The sequence below is a fragment of the Alexandromys fortis genome, unplaced genomic scaffold (genome assembly GCF_014885135.2).
Source record: "Alexandromys fortis isolate MF-2015 unplaced genomic scaffold, M_Fortis_MF-2015_v1.1 scaffold_6, whole genome shotgun sequence".
Taxonomy (NCBI): domain Eukaryota; kingdom Metazoa; phylum Chordata; class Mammalia; order Rodentia; family Cricetidae; genus Alexandromys; species Alexandromys fortis.
The window spans coordinates 10,127,140-10,142,317 of NW_026067902.1; the positions used below are offsets into that span (position 1 = coordinate 10,127,140).

At 45.5% G+C, this 15,178-nt stretch overlaps 1 protein-coding gene across 4 annotated transcripts in view; it reads right to left on the reverse strand.

Moving 5' to 3' along the window:
- Nucleotides 1-1,534: 1,534 nt before the first annotated feature.
- Nucleotides 1,535-15,178, reverse strand: part of Polr1b (RNA polymerase I subunit B) — a 99,917-nt gene continuing 86,273 nt past the window's right edge. Inside the window, exons 1-11 of one of the 4 annotated variants that reach the window (XM_050131838.1) lie at nt 14,372-14,554; nt 13,343-13,943; nt 13,031-13,171; nt 12,755-12,840; nt 8,684-8,780; nt 6,473-6,592; nt 5,019-5,285; nt 4,357-4,915; nt 3,636-3,821; nt 3,223-3,307; nt 1,535-2,466 (exon numbers count right to left, since the gene is read on the reverse strand). In XM_050131838.1, coding sequence (XP_049987795.1) covers nt 2,311-2,466; nt 3,223-3,307; nt 3,636-3,821; nt 4,357-4,915; nt 5,019-5,285; nt 6,473-6,592; nt 8,684-8,780; nt 12,755-12,840; nt 13,031-13,171; nt 13,343-13,688 — 2,043 coding nt within the window. In that variant the 5' untranslated portion in view covers nt 13,689-13,943; nt 14,372-14,554 and the 3' untranslated portion in view covers nt 1,535-2,310. Of the gene's footprint in view, nt 2,467-3,222; nt 3,308-3,635; nt 3,822-4,356; nt 4,916-5,018; nt 5,286-6,472; nt 8,594-8,683; nt 12,841-13,030; nt 13,172-13,342; nt 13,944-14,371; nt 14,640-15,178 lie in introns of those variants that run through there. The other 3 variants (XM_050131844.1, XM_050131825.1, XM_050131852.1) reach the window with 3 other exon arrangements.

Sequence of the window (15,178 nt, forward strand, 5' to 3'; positions counted from 1 at the left end):
CCCCAGCTGAGAACCACTGGGGCTGACAACCAGATTTCTCCCAATACAACTGGCCAAAAAAGAAAAGGGGTAACTTTTAATGTTTATGTAGCAGTAAACACCAAAACAAACAAGACAACTTAGAAGTAGTTTCCTCAGGAAAGGCAAATGGAAGCAATGGACCTGTCTTTTACTAAAAATCTTACCACTGACTCTTAATGTACATATGACTTTAATTTTTAAGAAAAGGCAACATCTATCTCCCAAAATAGGCCAGGGTTCTTACTAGCACATGTCCCTACCTACGGTAGCCATTAATAGAGAAGAAAATGCAAACTCCTGCCACCTCCCATCTCTAGGGACTCCTTCTCCTACTTGGTCTGAGTCCATCTTCTATGCTAGAAGGAAGGTTGGGGATGGCACTGTGCTTTGTGCTCACAATGTGGAAGGCCTTGGGCTTTCGTGCCATTGAATGACCAAGTATACAAGGCAGGCCTAGCTCTCAGCATGCCCTTCTGACTCTCGGGTCCACCTAAAAATAGTTTGAAGGGGGGAAAAAAAAAGTTGTTTTCCTTTTTTTCTTTATGAATGCCAGGTTAGTTAATCTTAATTATTTTTAATTGTGTAGGGAGGCCAGAGGCTTCGGATTCTCTAGAGAGGGCAGATGAAAGGAAGGGAGGGAGGGAGAGGAGAAAAAAATATATATATTATATATAAACTTGGAATGAAACAAAAAGCGGGAGATAGCACTCCCGGGAATCTTACGAGGGAATGGGGCAGTCTTCCCATTGTTCTCCATCACACTGCCAGCCTCGAGCTAAGGTCCACTCTCTGCCGAAACTCGCCAAGCACTGAAGTGTTCCAAACTAAGAAAAAACCTGCCACAACGTTCACGGGGACTAAGTATCAACAGCTCAGTGCCTGATGGCAAGGGGGAACATATTTACTGAGAATTCTCCAGGGAAACTGACAATATAGAAAGGCAGATAGCTCTTGAGCATAGCCTTCTCCTGGCTTGGTCATGGATTTTATTAAAATATTCTATAAAACTAAATGTCCAGCAATTTTCAGAATTGACCCCATCAACTTAGTTTACAAAGAAATACATTTTTCATTAATTGTTCTGATGAAGAGCAAAACCCACCATAGCAAGGCTGAAGAACCCCAAACTTTTTTCTCTGCAGTGCCCAAGATTAAACCTGGGGCCTGTGTGTGGCAGGCGAGTACTCTACCTGGGTTCTATCTTCAGGCCTACAAGCAAGAATTCTTAGGTGAATCACATACAACTTCACTTCAGCTTCTCTGTCACCGCAAAGCTAGAGACAATCTATGTGCAGACCTGCCTGAGGTCTGGGCCGCACAACTGCCACACACCAAACTGCCACATGGAGCAACATCACTCAGGGGATCACAGAAAATGAAGAGCAAGGAGCTTGAACTTGGATAGCACCCTCATTTCGGGGAAGTGCACTCACCCTCCTAAGAAGGTCATAATGTTGAATGATCAGGACTCTGAAGACTCAATTGAAACAAAAACCACAAGAACAAATTTTCTAAAAACTGTAGGCTTTTTATTCAGTTAGAGGTAGACAGATGAACATGGAAGGCTGTCCCATTGAATTTGCCCAGAGTTCATATCCCACTTCATTCACCCATCCCACACTGCCAAAAATCTCAAAAGGAAGAATCACAACTGCCAGGAGGCTTTGTCTTCATACTTCTTAGCAACATGTCCATGAGTTGCTTGCAAAGAAGTTCCTATAAACTTTTATTTTCACTGTGCCAAAGTTTCTTGGCCCTCTAATAAGTTCCCTCATATGTCAACAGAACCTGCTACGACCGACAGGGGGCAGAGTGCCGTGACTATTTCTATGAGAGACTACGAGGGAAGCTTCAGTTACATGTTTGTTAAGTCCCTGTGCATGTTGGGGAAGAAGCTGGTGAGGCCAACAAAGCAGAATACGTGCCATTAAATGGCTCTGCCTGGCTGTTTAAAAAGAACCCACATAAATTATCTTACAGACAACATTAAAATATAATGGAATTGATGCCTGATACAAAAAGTAGAGAAATATGTACAGGAATTCATAGCCCAGAAGAAAAGGGACCTTAGAATGAACTGATGGAAACCCGGCTATTTTACATAGCTAATTTTGAGACAAGTCATATTTAGCACAAAAGCAATTATAGTGTAAATTACACTTTCCTCCCATGGCTCCTAAACTTTATAACCCTTGTCTGTCTTCGGCAACACTGTGAGCATTCTTCTAGGAACAGGAATGTGTGTGGTGGTCCCAGATGCTGACACAAATTTTGATCCCAGCTTCACACTTACAGAATCATGTATTTGAATATTGCCATGATAGCAGCACTGATAACCCCAGAAATGGGGACAGTGACAAACCAGGCCATAAAAATGTTGCGAAACAGTCTCCAGTCGACAGCCTTCTTGGATCGGAGCCAGCCAACAGACACAACAGAGCCCACCTGGGAGACACATAGACCAGACAAGTTATCTAACTAGCCACGGGAAGACAAAGGCAATATAGATATTCAACTATCAAATCTGTGCTAAATGTCCTAAAACACAAGACTCCTTTTCTCTGCCCTTTGTAAATTAAAGTTCTGACTTCCTAACGATTGTTCTGGAGAGTGGCTGGTGTGTGACACAACGAACACCCTAGCAGAAAGAGCGCCGTGCAGCCCCAGGCTGGACCAGCTTCAGTCCTTTTAACAAAGACAGTTTCTCTTCACCATATAATTATGTTGTGGTCACCAAAAAACTTCTTGAAAGTTCAATTAGTTTCTTAGTACTACAGGCCTGAGAGGCTCTAGATATATGCTTTTACCAGAAGACTGCCCTTACGACAAGTCTCACAAACTTGTTAAACCAGCATATTTACTACCCCAAGAGACAGGAACCTACCCAGACTAGATGACCAGCTTCTTAGCACACTCTCACACTACAGACTGGCTTCCGGATGGAAGAAAAACACAGAGGAGCGAAGTAAAAAGGAAGCTCAACACACAAACTAATTGGTCAGGAATCACAGTTAGCTCCACCGAGAGAACAGAAATAGCAAGCAGACAAACTGCAGAACGTCAGCTTTTATCCACAAGGCCCTGTCTAAGCTTGTCAATTAAGACTTCAACTGTACAAAACTTTCTAAATCAAAGAAAAGAAGTAAAGCCATGCATATGAACGGAGCTAGGACAATGAAGGGTTCATTCCATTCCACTTACTTTACAGTGTGTTGTGCTGATGGGAAGGCCGATGTTTGATGCGATGACCACAGTGAGGGCAGATGCCAGTTCAATACTGAAGCCACTGTTGACACAAAAAGATGCTTGTCAACATTTTAGGTTTTCTGAAAAGCCAACACTACCAAGTAATCTAATCTACACAGCAACATAACCTGACATTTCTCCTCTAACCTTTGAAACCTACTTAAAGAGGACCAACGCTCTAGCACCTGAGGATTAAGTACTTCTGGAATTTCATTATTTAAAAAGCTGGGACATGCCAAGCACTACATCTCTGGGGACAGCAGCGACTGCGGTACACTCCACAGCACTGCACCGACTGTGATACACTGCACTGAACGCATCTCTCGAGAAGCTCAAGCTCAGTGCTGAGGCAGGCTCCACCTACTCACCTGGAGGGTGTGATTGGTGTCAGGTCCTTCCCCATCGTCTGGATAACTCTTCTTCCCCAGACCCACAGCCCTGTGCAGATGCCAACACCACCATAAAGCAGAAGCCAGATCGGTGTTGCCACTTTCGTAGATACATCATTTGTTTCATAAACAAGGTACAAGGCAACCAGAGGACCGATGGCATTGCTAGAAAAAAAAGGAGAACAGTGGTGACTTTCTAGAAAGAACTACTTCTTGTCAAGACCCAATCTCTTAATAACTGATAGACTGAACTGTCTAGACCCAGCTTTTCAGCTCATTTAGCAAGTGACCCTATAGAGCCCAACACACGACAAGACAATCACGACTGCGGTGACAGAAGGGTATAGGCAACTGGTCTCTCCTCTACGCACGTAAAGCAAGCCTCCAGAACCCAGTGAGGGTCACAGGCCACAGAAACAAGGCTTGACGACCTTAAGTCCACTCTTCGGGGCAGCCAGTAATTTTAAGTTTTTCATCATTGATGTCTTAATTTACCAAAGACTCAGTTCCCACCCAGAGAGACATTTATCTTGAACAGATATAAAGCTAAAAACATTCTTATAATCTGAATGAGCTTCCCTTTTGCTTTATTAACCACCACCTCATCCTGTCTAGACTGTTCAGTGTCCCCCAGGAGGCAGAGCATAGGAGGTGAGCAGACTGTAAAAAGAGTAAGCAACGCTGAGTCACGTGGACTGACCTGACGTCATTACCACCATGGGCAAATGACCCAAAGCAGGCTGTAAGAATCTGCAGAAACTGGAAGAGGAGGGAGACTTCAGGCTTATCCTGGTCATACCACTCTTCAAGAGAGCCACTACTCCCTTTTCTGTCACCCAGACCCATCTCAGCCTTAACATTCATGTCCATCTCAGATTCAGAGTGAAGGTCAGACACAGCATTGCAGTAACTGGTGTAACTGTCCATTCGAATCCGCTTCTTGGTATCTGCATTAGGCCATGTCAACGTCTCTGTTTCTTCCCCCTTCTGTTCACCTTCTTTGGCACGGAAGGAATCCAGGGGCATGCCACATATTGCCATGGTGTAGGAAGTGTAGCTGTTATTGCGCCTCAAGGGCTTGTCTCCAGAGTCCCCCATGCAGTCTCCCACCTTGGCCAGATGTAACTTATGGAGCAGCTCTTTGTACAAGCCAGAATCTTTGTGCACGGTGTGATACTGATAGTGGCCACTGGAGTTGATCTGGTTGCTGACAGTTTGGCTGAACTGAACAAGGTTCCCATTAGGCAACTGCACTGCACCTAGCCAAGAGCAAAAATGGAACATTCAACGCAAAGTGCATCAGTCCAGAATAGCAGCCTCTCCACAACCACGACATCAGGAAACTCCGGGGAGTTAACTCACCATTGATGGTACCATCTATGCTGGTCTCCTCCTTCAAGTCCATGGGAAGCCGCTCTCGCTCTGGAGCTTCCTCCAGGTCCCCAAGTTTGAATGACACTGTTCTCTCCTCCACTACAGCCCGAAGAGGCCCAGTGGCACATGGCACCTCAGACACGGGATTCCCGTTCTCAACATCGCCAAGTGACATCTTTGTTTCTTCATGGTCTTCTTTCAAGTTGTTCTTCTTTTCCATTAAGGGACTTTCAGAGGGACTAGACTTTATTTCTCCTAGGAAATAAAGGTGATTTTTGGTTTGACTATACTACTTTGTTCCACATCCTTTTCTATCCACCCCTGAAACTCATCTCAAAATAATAGGTAAGTAAATTCTAGTTAAAAAATTTAAGCTAACATTCCTACCCTCTTTATTATGTCAGGAATTCACCTTTCCCTTGGGAGCAAGCCAGCCACGTACCACACCCTCTACTGGGGGGAAAGGATGACAAGCTACTGTAAATGGCCAGAGAGTAAATATTTTAGGGTTCTGGTTCATTTCTTGGTTTTTACTTTTATAATTTACAAGCGTAAAACCCTTCTTAGCGCTCAGTTATAAAAGGGAGTTGAAGGCAGTTGACTAGCTGGGCTAGACTGCCCCTAAGGACTCTCCTAACGTCAGGTCACGAGTGCAGACAGCGAAGCTGTAATAGTCATGCCTAAACAGTTCCGCACCCGGCAGCCAGGCAGTGCTTCTATCAGGCACCTTCACCAACTGGCTCAGGCATCTCACACAAATACAACATTACAGTAAGATTTGTCTCTCCTCCCAGACTGAGAAAAAAAATGAGGTCAGAGTCCTGAAAGCCTCATCCCCACTGTGCATGCGGCACAGCAGACAAGCACAGCTCTGGGCAGCTCCTCAGTTCAGCTGCAATGACGCAGCATTCTAACAACACTGCAGTCTACGCATCCCGCACTGCTGGGAATCGGCAAACTAACTTTCCGTACACTGAAAGGACAGAATCGGGTTCTTCTAAGTTATCTTAGCAACTAAGAAAACAAAGACTAGTTAGGGCTAGTACCAATAAAAACTTCCTCAGTATTTAAATGAAACCACAAAAACAGTTCTGTAATAACCTAAAACTGTTTACTTCTACATGTTATAGCTCTAGCACGAGGACTATGTGTATGGCTGTGCATCTGCGTTGTGCAGTGGATATTGCCACACACACAACACATACATCTAAGCTGAGTATACAGAGACAGCTGAGGCAAATGCTTTCTCTATCAAAACTACTGTGTACCTACCCTTAGTCACATATTCTTAATGGCTAGGTCTCAGGCCACTTTTAGTCCATTAAACCCCTATGTTGTCAGTCTGCTCAAATAGTGTACTCTTATAGGTGAGAGAGGAAGGTAGAGGAGGGGGAAGGGAAAGGTAGGGTGGAGGGAGAACACTACTAAACTGTATTACTTACGTTCGATTTTTCTCTTCATCCTGGGACATACAAAGAACCAGACGAAAAGGGCACTGAAAACTGCACATCCCACCGAGATGAGGATGGTACCCCACAGAGGAAGTTTGTCAAAGCCCAGCACTACGAGATAAAATGGTGCATCTTGAAAACCCCAGGGCAACAGCCCCCTGCAACAACGTGTAAACCCTCCTGAGGGGAAGGAGGGCTTCCTCAAGTTAGCCCATCACCCTTGACAGCTGCTGCCATTCCAGAGTCTCATGAGGTTAGTGGCTATACAGACATGGAGAAAACCCAAATGACCAGCTTATACCCACAGCAACCAGGCCCACTGAACACTTGAAGCGTGTGCTGTGCTTCTTCATGGTCTTGGCGCCACAGATGTAAGAGGCTCTACAACCTGAAGCTATAAAACCAATCAAGTATCCCTTTCTCCACCCAGCTTCTCACTCTCACTGCCACATACTACACTTACACATGACTTATTTAACACTTAAGGTGTGCTGACACAACTATGGGAAGTTATCACGGTCACTGGAGCAGGCAGCCTTCAGAGAAACTGCAAAAGTATCATCAAGCTAACAGAAGACAGGGCTGTTGGCTGTAGGAAGATGGCCTCTAAATAGGAGGTAGTTTACTAACAAGTCACTGAGAGGCTTGTTCTCCAATATTTTCCCCTTGGATCTGAGGATCAGCAGAGCTGGTTAGAATCAGCTTACCACTGGTATACAGGCACCGGGGGCTGCTGGTCTGCACTAAAGTCAGGACCACTTCACATTACTGAAACCCGGGGCACCACTGCCTGCTTATCCTTCCCGCAGCAGCTGAGTACCTACACTTGGTTCACTTGATTCTGCTTACTGCATATTGAGTTACTTATAAAATGGAAACATTATTGTTCCATAAAAACCTTTTAAGCCAGGGTTGTAGCTCAGCCTAGCTTGCCTAAGGCCCTAGAGCCAATCCCCAGCACTGTAAGAGACAAAATACTAAACTAGCCTTTAAGAATTGGACATAAACTGAGATCTTTCAGAACAGAAGTTCTGTGGTGACTACCAGTCTTTAAGTTCTGCTTTCAATTGTGATCATGCAGTTAGTCACACAAAGTAAAATACAAATGAGGTTTCATCAGTCTCCATCACAATTTAAATGTGCCCCCTTTCCAAGCCAAAGGGAATAAAAGGATTGGTTTTCCTTATACATGATCCATAAAGGACAAAACAAAAGTAGCAAAGCTCTTGCATCAAAGCCAATCCTGTCATAAAATATTGACATTTCAAGAACAAAAATGTTAGAACTATTCTGCTAGCTGTTTGTTTTGCTGAGTGACTTACTACATAATTTCAGTAGCAATAATAAACAGGTCCCAAGTATTAAAATCCTTTAAGAAGTGAAGATGTGAGCGTGTATTACATAAGTAAAATCCCTATGCTACCTTTCTATTTACACATACGGACACGGGGGTGCCTTGGGCAGCAATCTTTCTTCTTCCCACAGATTAGTTAGAAGAGTAAGTGTAGTAACTGTCTAGGTTCTTATGCAATAAAGAACCAGCACGCCAGATGAGCCTGGATACAGAACTGTACTGCTCTGACTCATCAGGTCCAAGCTATCAACTTCTCAGCTGCCATAAGTGGATTCTTTCCTTCCCTTAGTCCCACTAGGAAAGCAAACAACACCTGAACTTTATATCCTCTCAAATGCTTCCCTTTAGCTGCAGAAATTCTTCTTCCAAGTGTAATTAGACCACCAGGTATTCAACTCTTCTCATTCAAGTAAATTCAAACTGATAAATTAGGAACTGAAATTGTTCCAGTTGGGAGAGAAAAATGACACCCAATGACCAGTCCTAAATGACAGGTTATTGAAGAACAGGTTAACTAATGACTCTTCAGTAGTTGAGGCCAGTATCAATTCCAGCATTTTTGGCATAGATACGACAAAGGGAGGGGAGAAGGTCATATTATCAGTGGATCCTGTGAAGACTAAAGAGGAAAGGTCTGTAGTGATTTAGAATCTGAGCAGGTCTCTTTGGTTGAAAACTATCTAGGTTAACTCAGCATACACTAGCCTGCAGCCTTCTGAAATGGGCGCAGGCCAGCCACCTTCTAGGAGATTTCAGCCCTGTAAAGCAAAAAGGGGTAAATTGGGCATTTAATGCAAGTTTTGTAAATAACCTTAAATTCACATGTAAATGTCTTGATTTGTACTTACACGGTGCTCCAGTATACATAATGGAAAAGAGGTTTATTCCAATTGTGCAGGCATAAAAAACCGGTAAAGCACGTAAGCCATTAGGAACTGGATCTGCCTGTAAAACATTAAGATCAGTATCTTAAAAGTTGTAAATGTAGATCCATTTCCATAGCACACTGTGGCAAGGCATGCTGTGGAATCATGGTGCTAACAGCCTCCTACCTAATTTCTACAAAGGCAACTGAGCTTTCTCCTGCATTTGTTCCCTAAAAGAAAGTGAATGTCACCTTCTATCCATAGGTAACATTTTCTTCCTATTCTTAATAACAAGGATGAGATTGATATGCCAAATAATCACTTCCTTTGAATTATCCAAAGTCCATCTGTAAACCTGAACACGGGACCCAGGCTGTACTGTACTGAAGAGATAAACAGAACAAGTTAAAATACTCATTTCCTGATGTTCTGCCTCCAAAATTAAAAATAAATGTGCAGGCTATATACAACCATCTTATACATACACAGACACACACACATATGTATGTATATATATGTATGTATGTATGTGTATACATACAGATATATATTTCAGTGTGACATAAGGCTTTATTAAAGTGCAAAGCTAAATCAGCTATAAACATAGTCATCCATTTAGTCAAGTGACTGTCAAGAAAGACTGTTTAGGGCCCTGAAGTAGAGGAGGGACCAGACCATGTCCCCATTTTCACATAACTGAGTGTCATATTTTACTATACAGTAACACGCTGACAAACACGTCAAAGGAAAAAAAGAACAGGCAAGAGGATGCTGATGAAGGAGGGAGGCATATACATGAAGTTTGGGAGTGAGGCTGACATAAGAATGTCTCAGAGTGTAAGTGTAAGCCACCTGTCCACTAGTGGGTGGGGTGGGCAGGGATATAAGCAAAGACCCCAAGGCAAAGCTGTGAGACTTTAAGACTCACCAAAGGTTGGTGTCACTGAAAATGAAAACCGGTCCCTTTACAACAAGCATGCACTACCGATAATCCCACAGAAAAACCTCCAAGTCAAACACTTAAAAGAACGAAACACGGACCCTCCAGAAAAGCCAAATCTTCAGTACAAAAGTTTAAAGCTATCCTGTCACAGTTCCACGAAAATCCTAAGGACAAGACAGAGGTGCAAACGGGATTCCAAAGTTAAGACTTTGGGGAGAGGGAGGGGTGGCTTAAAAATCAGTGCCGGTAAAGAGAAAGCACAAAGCCCCGCATAAAGGACGGCTTTTCAAATCAGTATAGACCCTCACTGAAAACCAGGACACTAGCAGTGAGACAGCAGACCAGAAACAACCTACAGAACCCATGACTCACCCCTGAGTCACTAAATAGCTGCAGGCCACACCTAAAGGCAGACAAAAGTCTGAGGTACACAAGCAAACCCAGGATTTCAAGAAAATTCTGTAGACATTAGGGAGGGACTCTCCTACCAAATTTTCAAAAGCTATTTAGTAATTGACTCATCAGGTAACAAGCTGCCTACATTGTGTATTTTCTTCCTTGGGGTCAAAAGGTGGACAAGGTGCTATATACCTGTAATACAGCACTGAACATGGCGAAGACACTCCCACCCCCAGTTCAAAGTCAACCTGCACTACAGACTTAATGGAAAATATCAATAAACTTAAAATAAAGAGTATATAGCTTGGGACAGAGTAGGGAATGACTAGTCTTAATACACTGTGAAATACACTAACTGATTAAAAAAAAAACTTGTTAGAGTCAAGAAAAATGATAAAAATAGGGATGGTCTCTCCCTTCTAGCCTCCTCCCAGTTCTTCCCAAAAGGTAACTAGGCTAGTGATTTTCATAAAATGGTTTTCTATCATGTGACCTATTTGTCTTTTACATACATAACAGAGATAAAGCCAGCTATGCACTAGGTCTTTCAGTCAAGTCAACAGACTTCTGGGAACTATTTTGAGCCTAATCTATGAAAGAATGGGACCAAGCTTTACTTGGAAATTACGTGAATATACCTCACTCAGTTATACAGAGGGAGACAAGAAGGGGTCCCTCTTCTGTTACTGAGAGACTATGACCATATGACAGGCGAGAGGGGAGGAAACTCAAAGTCAGCAATGTATTAGACATCCATCATTCTTGATCATGCCCATTGCATACTCTTATAAGAAATATTCTCTAAGCTGAGAGTGGCGGCACACCAGTAACCCAAGAACTTGGGGGGTGAATGCAAGAGGACCAGAAGTTCAAGGCCAGTCTGGGCTACATGAGCTCATAAAATAGAATAGTTAACATAGCCAACTTGAACTCCCAGTACCATGCCATACATCCTCAATGAGAGGGTCAGGACATTGAGAAATCCCTCTTTGCACCTCTGTTCCCCACTCAGGGAATGACTGAGACCAGCGAAGACGAGGCTCATCAGAATCAGAATGATCTATTTCCCAATAATCACAGGGGCCAGCATAAACATTAATAGAAAAGGAATCCAAACAACATCCAATTAATTATTCTGGTTTTCTGGCACACTGAGAGAGATACATGGCTCTAACAGGAACACTAAACTTGGATTACTAAGTACTCATGGGAATCAAATTACCATATACTACAGAGTTAGGGGAATGGGCAGACTGCTAATTCTACCTGCTTGCTGGATGCAAGAATACCATCGAGCATCAGTGAACTGTTTACTCAGTCACACTGTGACAAGCCAGAGATGTTTCCTTTTTTATTTGCTAATACTTGTATTATTAATTAATCAGTTAATTTCCTCACAGCCCAATCAGCTTCCCCTCTCTCCTCTCTGCCCCTTTCAGAAATGTGCAGGCCTTCCATGTATATCAGTCAGTGGCAAATTGAGCTGTAGCAAGACTAGGCACCTCTCTCCTATGTAGGCTGAATAAGGCAACCCAGGAAGAAATGGTCCCAAGGGCAGGCAACAGAGTCAGAGACCGCCCCTGCTCCCACTATTAGGAGACCCACAAGAAGACCAAGCCAGTCCCATGCAAGTTCTCAGGTTGGTGGTTCAGTCTCCGTGAGCCCCCATGAGCCCCCATGAGCCCAGGTCAGTTGCCAGTTAGAGATATTTCTAATGCTCAACATGTTAAACATGTTCTGCCAGACATGCAATGGTGAGTATACTGAATCAGGAAGGAGTCAGGGAAGGACTTTTATTGAAGTAACAAAGACATACATCATTCCCCGGAGACTCTCAGAACTAGATCAAGAAGTAGGGTCTAAACATACTCTTTCCACTGTGATAAGGTTCCTACCTCCCCTCAGATTTCTACAGGTTAGGGACTTCTAAAAGAACGTAACAAAGGACTCTTAAGAGCCTTTCAACCTAGAAAATAGGACAACTCTGTCTCCTGAGAGAAATTCATTTATTCTTTCTGTAATTCAGTCCAGTGCCAACATAATCCCTTGTTGTCTACATTTACTGAGAAGCAAGGATCAGACTCTATGATTAAAAAAAAAAAAAAGCCACTAGGTCTCTCAAAAGGGTTTTTCAAATAGTGAGAAAATTCAATGGCTACCTCAAATTTTAAAGCAAAGCAAAACAAAACAACAAAAAAACCCCAACTAACAACCTGCCTTACCTGCTCTTTCTACCTGAGAAAGCAGAGGCCCTACAAGTAGGGGCCTCATCTAGAAGCTTCTGCGCAGTTAGTAATTAGCAGGGGAGAGACCTATTGAAGTGGCAGCTTATAAAAGCACAGGATACTGTGACATGCTGAACTCAATGGTTACAATTCCAATCGTCCTGAACGTAACAGTGGTTTAGATAAGGCAGGAACCTGTTCAAGGCTAGACAAAGCTCCCTACAACAAATGCCCTTATTTCTGACTCCCAGTCTCTCCTATTTCTTGGCAGCCCATAGAACCACCCAGTTTTTCCTTCCTGAATGCCCTCTAGGGTATTAAAAACTTGCTTCTTTCACAGAAAGCCACAACATACAGGAGGTACAGAACAAAGAACTTTTTAGCTTTCCAAAGCCACATACTTACATAGCACTCACATCTGAAAGAATACCAGGGAGTCTGAACAAGACTGAATGACTCACGAGAGGTCGTAAGTAGAAAGGTTACCTTACGGAGGATGAATGCACGAACAAGGAAGAATAAAATTCCAGACATAATACCAGAAAGCAGTGGAGAGACGAACCAAGACATCACTGGAATAGAACACAAAGTCAAGTGTCAAGCAATGAAACTAAGGAAACATGCTTCTGAATTGTTAGGTATTCCGTTTCTGATACTCTTAACTCTGACCCCTACTTTACACCACACACTCACTCCCCATACACAGTATTATAGAAACACATGACAAGAATAAGACCTAAACCATTCAGAATTTAAACATACCAATTTTTATCAGTTCAGACCACTTGACGCCCTTTTGCCCCTGGGCCACGAGGGAGAAACCTATGGTTGCGCCGACAATACAATGGGTCCCAGAAATGGGGAGCTTCAAAAACGAAGCCACTAGTTGCCACACAGCAGAACCTGAAAGAAAATCAATAAAATTTAGTTGGGGTAAATGGCAAACAACCCCGTTATGTAAGCAGCACATTCTCATGAAAGTAAGCGGAAAAGGTTGAGGACAAAAAAGGAACCACCCCAAGACACAAATTGGTTCTGGCACTGGCAAGAACAGAAGGCATAACAAGAACTTACCAAACATAGCACTGACGGAGCCAGCCATGAGCAAGCCTTGAGTTACGTTGTACATCTCCACATCAATCAAGCCCTTCCGGATGGTTTCACTCACTTTGGCCCCCAGCAAGGCGGAGCCCACAGTTTCGAAAATGCTAGCTAGGATGCAGGCTTGCTTGAGAGTCACTACACCTGAGCCCACAGCCGTACCAAACGAATTTGCTACATCATTGGCTCCCACGGAGAATGCCAAGACAAACGCAATGATGAAGCCCAGGATGAGCATCCATAGCTTGTCATCCACCACCGGGGCAGAAGCGGTAACGGCGGCTAGAGTACTAGTAATCGGTGCCAGGGTAGATGCCATTTTCTAGTGTAGTGGTTCTTTAATTACTGCGCGGCTTTCAAGATGTGTAAACGGAATGAGGTATCAAGATGCTATAATAAATAGTATATATTATATAAAATTAAATACTGTAAACTACGGCACAGAAACCGAGCTGGGGAGTTACTGCTATACGTTGCGTATGGACGTCTGTTGTCTGGGGTTTCTTTGGCTCTGGAGGGCTACAAGCACGGAGCAGAATCCCATGGCGGATTAAAGAAAGGACGCAAGTTCATCCTGGGGGAACCAAGTGGGAGAAAATAACAATAGCGGCGCATCCCTGGCAAGGAGGCAGCACAGAACTCCGCAGTGCCCTCGGCCCGCTACTTCTTTCCTCTGACCCCGAAAGGATGTGCGCGGTGGAACACATGGCGATCTCGAAGAGCTCGCTCCCTCCCCCGCCCCGCGTGCCCCGCCCCACGCTTCCAGTTCAGTCTCCGGCCCGCCGGCCCGCGCGCGCCCTCCGTGGAAGACCGGAAAAAGGCCATTCCCGCGCGCGCGCCTGCCCGAGGACCGCCGAAAAGGCCCGCGGAAGGGTGCGGCGGGCAGCAGCGCCGTGGGGATCCCGCAGCTCGCAACTCCCCAGCCGCCCGCCAGCTTCCCTCGCCCCGGGCCCGCTCCAGAGAAGAAAGAACCATTGCAAGGGCTGCCGCGCCGCCACTCACCAAAGGAAAGAGAAGGCCAACCGGAGACCAGGAGAACGGGGCTGAGGCTGGCTGGAGCCACGGACGCACAGCCCGGGACGGCAGCACCCGGAACGACACGAAAGGGCTCGCCACCCACTCGGAAGCAGCCGCGGGCACCTCAGAAAGAAAAAGCGCAGCGCGCGCCGGCGGCCATCACTCTAGCGAGCACCCCGCCGGCCCCTATTTATAGCCCGCTCCGCACCCCACGTGACCTGCCGAGCCTCGCGCCCGCCCGAAACCCCACCTCCGACGTGACGCAGCCACAGGCTGGTCGGGCGCGCCTGGCCGGGTGAGGTAGACTACTGCTCTGATTGGTCCGGACGCCGCCTAGGCTCCGCCCCCAGAGGGGAGCTGGTCCACGTGGGACTGGCCGGCCTCCTCCCCGCTGCCTCGCCCGGGTTATCCTGTCTGTGCTGGCCACGCCGGGTGGTAGCGGGCGGGGACAGTGGGGGAGTCTGGCCCGGGCTCGCAGGTCGCCACGCTGGGACTCGGAGGCCGCAAGCAAGGTCGTTCCGAGTTTCTCCCACGCGGGCCCGGGTCAGCTGTGTGGCGACGCGGAAGAGCTCGTGTGCTGGGACCTGCCCTTGGCCGGACCCGAGCGGCTCCTCGCCCTCACGTGGCCGCCTCGCTCCCGCAGTCATGCACTTGGGTGAAAACGGAAAGATTCCGGAGTCACGAGGACAGGCTTGCTTTCCCAGTTGTGGCACTGCGCTGGGGGAGAGCCGTGGGTCGGTAGTGACTCCGAGGCGGACCTGCGGTTTCAGAGCCCCGGCTGTGGCGCAGCGG